We start from the raw sequence: 4,924 nt of genomic DNA on the forward strand, positions 1-4,924 counted from the left end.
ATTGCATTGTGTGTTTACTTGTGTTGTCCTTGACTATTGTTTAAATTGGTTTGATGTTCCGAAACACTTAAGTGTGACAAACATGCAAAGGAACAGGAAATGAGGAAGGGGGTAAACACTTTTTCACACCACTGTACATAAGGCTCTGACACCTGGTTAAGCATTTTTGAATTCATAATAGATGCGTATTTAAAATTATATTTGATCACTAATAGACTTAAACAAAATAACATCTAGCAGTTATACTGCCAAAGCCTGAACATTAGAAATCAGTAACTAATGCAGACAATTTACATGTTTAAGGTTTTCCCTCCTACACCATCATACTACAGGATAAATGTATCGATGACAATTTGCCGCAGAAACAAATCTCCATAAATGTTTTCCATATGTGAGTTAATCTGCTTTAAAGGAATGTTTATTTAATAGTGTGTTGCAGGCACTATGATAATGAAGAGCTATACATGCTCATTTATGTTCGGTCTTTTTTTTTGTTTAAGTTGGCTGTGTCCAATCTTTGTCGTTGAGGCTCTATTAGAATCTTTAGACCCCCCTGGTGTAGAAAAGTAAGAAATTATTAACTCAGGTGAAACGTTTGAAAACAGTAAACTTGAAATACATTTATCGAGTTTTTATTTCAAACAGGTTAATCTACTGAACATTGTGAGGGTTAATTGTAACAAACAGCTTCTGGATACACCTAAACATCCATTACTATGTATTATTAGTGGGAATTATCAGATCCAATTTTTAAAAGGCTAGCAGAGCTTCAAAACTAGCTGCACGTGTCATGAACAGCAGCAAAAAACATTCAATATGTACATTCTGCAGTAATATTCGGAAACAGTGCAGTTTATCTAATTCTAATTTAATGGAAGGGAATCTATTAACTTTATGCTGAGTGAATAGACCATACAGTGTTGCAAAACTCAATAGATTAATATAACCGTGTATATGTCACTACCTAATTATGCAAAAATGCTGAATGCATCGACACTGTAATATACAGTATAACATTTATTTTTCACAATTCTTAAAATTGAAAAATTGAGGTTTCTTACAAACTGCACACCATCACTGCTTTCCAAATGACACAGACCTTTATCTAAAAAAAAAAAAGTTTTATTTCAAAAGATAAATAAAAACAGAACAAAACTAAATCTTTGACAATGTTTTTGGCATGAACTTTGTACCCATTATTCATATGTGCTCGTCTTCAGTGGAAACTGTGCGGTACTTCCAAGCAACGACGGTCATGCCAGTCAAACAGTAGTGTAGGTCAAGCTTGTGTGGACCCAACCCGAGTTTGAAGAATACCATCAGTGACAAAATGAGCACCAATCTTCAGACAGCGTTTATCACAGTTAAGGCTTTTTAACAACGACTAACAACGTGGCAAGTAGAGATCACCACCAAAAAACATAGCCCAACAAGTGCACAAGAAAAATGTATATATATATATAGAAACTATAAAGTTAAGATGTAAAATATTGAAATCTGTGCCATTCCAATATGCTATTAGATATGAATGATTCATAATATTTTCAAGATAGCTCTATAGAGCCTCCTCTTCTCCGCCTCCTGCTTTTGTCATTTCCAGAGTCACCAAGTCAGATTTCCTTTACTTTGCCCAGGAGAATTTTGCCATTGGTGTGGTGGTGTGCATTTCCATTCTCCTGGTGTTTCCCATTGGCCACCACAGCGATAGGTTCACTGGTTGAGCCGTTCTGTTTTGGCTTTGGATTAGTGTTAGGGTCTTTTGCGGCAGGAAGTCGATTGCCCTTAATGTAGGCCTGGATCCAAAAGTTGGAGAAGAGAAGGAAGAAGAAGACGCCATACATCCAAATCAAGTGGATCCACATGGGAATCTGGTAGTCACACTTCTCCATGAAGTAGTACTGGCTGATGTGGACGGAGACCAGAACAAACTGTGTCTGTAAAACAACAGAGAAAGGACAGCATTGTTATAAATTATCTCATCCTAACCCAGATCCATTGTAAAATAAATGATGCCAATCATGTCATTATAATACTTTCAAAAAAATTATATAAAAAAGGGACGTACAAGCTGAATGGCGGTCATGTATTTCTTCCACCACAGGTATTTCTGGAAGCGTGGTCCGGCTGCAGAAAGTAGGTAGTAAAAGTACATGATGACGTGGACGGCAGCATTCACCATGGCATGGAAGCAGCCCATTCCTCCAGCTTGAAAGGAGGAAAACAGGAAATGCATTTTGTTAGACATTTTTAATGCAATTGTTGTTTTGGCTTTGAACTTTCATTTCTTTGGGCGCAAAGTAGTGTCTATCTGTACTTTGAGAAGACATTAAGCCATGTCTATGGCTATAATTCTTTGTTTTTGCATATGTCTGTATGAAGTGTTTAACATTGATATTATGAGTAAACCTCACCAGGAGTCAGGGTGATTCCCCACCACCACGTCCAGGGCATAAAGGAGTGATGAAAAACGTGGAGAAATGTGATCTGGCTATGTTTCTTCCTCAGCACAAAGAATAGCTAAAACAATACAAAAATAAAACAAGCTGAAGTTAACATGCATAGAAGAACACGTCATTGACAACTAAAAAGGTCCCGAGAAAAAAGCCAAAAACACAATGTTAGGAGAGATGAAAGTGTACTTACTGTGTCAAGGAGTTCAATGTATTTTGAAAAATAAAACAACCAACACACTCGAATCATCTGGGGGAAGAAAAAGAAGAAAAGCGATGTAATGTCAAATATCTAACTATGTACAATCATTGAAGGACATTATTTTGCAGCCTTTAGAACCGTCCTAACTTGTAAGTGAGCACTTTTAGGGCACAACAGGTAGTGAGAGCTCCTCTGCTCTCGAGCACATGCTTTACGACAATTTATGACAATTTACTGGCTTACCCGGAAAGTCTCTGGCCGGGTTGAGTAGTCAATGAGGTCACATCTCCACGTGTAGGTGGTGCCCCATCCAGCCATCATGAACTAGGTGACATAAACACATCAGCAGCTGTTAACATTTCACAAGCCCTCTGGTTGGTGAGGGAATGGGGATATTAGCCAGGAGATAACGCCATTATTTACCTCATACACTATGTAGGCGTTTAGTAAAACCATGCTGAGATTGTAGACAATCATAGATGTGTTGAGACTGAAGGGTTTGCGGTTTGCCATTAGGCGAGGTCCAACGTAAATTGAGAGGAAGACATAGGCTAACAGGATGGCGGTCATATGTAGAGGGTCTTGCATCAGGGGGTAGTCTTTGATTCGGACATCTGGAGGAGAAAAAAATAAATGAAAAACATTTCTCATTGTCTCTGACACACAAACAAGTTTAAAAAAGACAGAAGTAAAAATGCCCTCATCAAACTTTTTACACAGCTTTATAGTGTTATGCCATTAGATCACTACGTATTTCATTCATATTATAACAAATCAGAGGTGTAAATATGTAACAGAGACACTTACCAGTCCTCTTCAGTATGTAATCATGTAATTTTAAAATGTTTGATACAGCTTCTCGAAGCATGGTGACTCCTTGTTTCTTGTCCTATTAAAACCACTGGGAGAGAAATAAGAAGATAAAAGAGTCAGATACCAGGAGAGGAAGCTGAGCTGAAGGTGAGGTCGGTTGGTTGGGCAGGTGAGGCGACAAAGCGACCTGTCTGACTGAACAAACAGGAGACAGCTGCACAGGCTCATCAAACACCCCTTGTGTACAACATTACAACCCACTATAAATAAATACACAGAAACCTGTAGGAGCTCCTTTCACTGTCTTATCCAAACTGTAGCATGTAAGCTACAAATCCTCACGGTTTTAGCACTAAATGTGCTTCATTTAAAAAAAAAAAAAAAGAAAAAAGAAGTAGATTCATTTGATGTAACAAATGGAAAAAAAATTTTTTTAAGATGATTAAATATAAGAAAGATGCATGACGGATTGTGAAACATCCGAGTTCTGCTGTCAGTTTAGAAACAATGAAATACTCTGCTGACTAACAGAGCAAGTCAAACAGGTGAGGCAAAGAACTTGGCCCTCACAGACAGCTTAGCCAACCTACCAAGATATGAGCTGATCAGCGATTTCCAATGAGTAAAACCACACAGAATACTTTATTTAAAGCAGCAGAGGTAATACTGTGTTCCCCTATAGTCCAACTTTATTGAACTATAAAACGGAAGGTGTATTTGGCACACACACAAGACACCAGTCTAACGATGAAGCATTAACAAGAAACATTCATACATTAAAAAGTCAATGGAACAACAAACACACACACACACACACACACCAATCTCAGATCCCTAAAACAGTTTCAATACTTTCCCTCAATCTGCAACAATCCCACGTTAGCAGCCTACCAAGTGACTCACCGGCCGCTGTACTAACTCCCGTGTGTGAGGAAAGCTGGTGCACAGCCAGCGCAGGGAGCCCTCAATCCAGAGAATCAAAGAGATCAGGAGCAGCAGTGAGAGGTGATCAGCTGAAAACCAGGTCCGTGAAAAGCTCCGTGGGTGGTAGCCTCCAGGTGTTCTCAAATGTCTGGGATTTAGTTTAGCTAGACATCCAACTAGAGCTGAAGGTTTCACAGGTAAGAAATGGGAAAAGAAGCAAGAGAAAGGGTAAAAGTGAGAGGCCAGCCAAGATATGGGACCGGGATCATTTAACTCAATTTAAACCCCGGGACTCTACGGATCTTAGTAGTTTCAGGACCACACCCTGTTTCAATGCTTGGCTCCACCTTCCCATCCTCACTTAGCCTGTTTGTGATTGGACTGGCTCGTCAATGGTGGCTAATGGGAAGGGGTCCTGGAGGGCATGGAGGCCTTGGTTAAAGGTGAATGGGCCCCATTGTTGGGCAACGAAAACTAAGCACATATAATAATTAAGAATAAGCACATGAGGATAAAAATAATAATTATGTGTGAA

At 39.1% G+C, this 4,924-nt stretch overlaps 1 protein-coding gene across 1 annotated transcript; it reads right to left on the bottom strand.

The window, feature by feature from the left end:
- Positions 1-857: 857 nt before the first annotated feature.
- Positions 858-4,697, bottom strand: elovl1a (ELOVL fatty acid elongase 1a). The gene is made up of 8 exons (XM_034887235.1): positions 4,369-4,697; positions 3,460-3,553; positions 3,076-3,266; positions 2,896-2,976; positions 2,644-2,700; positions 2,412-2,517; positions 2,066-2,205; positions 858-1,934 (listed from the first exon to the last, which is right to left on the bottom strand). Exons 2-8 carry the CDS (start codon positions 3,518-3,520, stop codon positions 1,611-1,613), a joined length of 960 nt encoding a protein of 319 aa, XP_034743126.1. The 5' UTR covers positions 3,521-3,553; positions 4,369-4,697; the 3' UTR covers positions 858-1,610.
- Between the last annotated feature and the right edge of the window lie 227 nt (positions 4,698-4,924).

The sequence above is a fragment of the Etheostoma cragini genome, chromosome 12 (assembly GCF_013103735.1).
Source record: "Etheostoma cragini isolate CJK2018 chromosome 12, CSU_Ecrag_1.0, whole genome shotgun sequence".
Lineage (NCBI taxonomy): Eukaryota > Metazoa > Chordata > Actinopteri > Perciformes > Percidae > Etheostoma > Etheostoma cragini.

Bases quoted from the DNA above. Each gene is read 5' to 3' on its own strand.
- elovl1a (XM_034887235.1), bottom strand. From the start codon at position 3,520: ATGCTTCGAGAAGCTGTATCAAACATTTTAAAATTACATGATTACATA. The intron at 3,267-3,459 runs GTAAGTGTCTCT...TTTCTCCTCCAG, and splicing joins TTACATACTGAAGAGGACTG to ATGTCCGAATCAAAGACTAC. The intron at 2,977-3,075 runs GTAAATAATGGC...TATGTCACCTAG, and splicing joins ACGCCTACATAGTGTATGAG to TTCATGATGGCTGGATGGGG.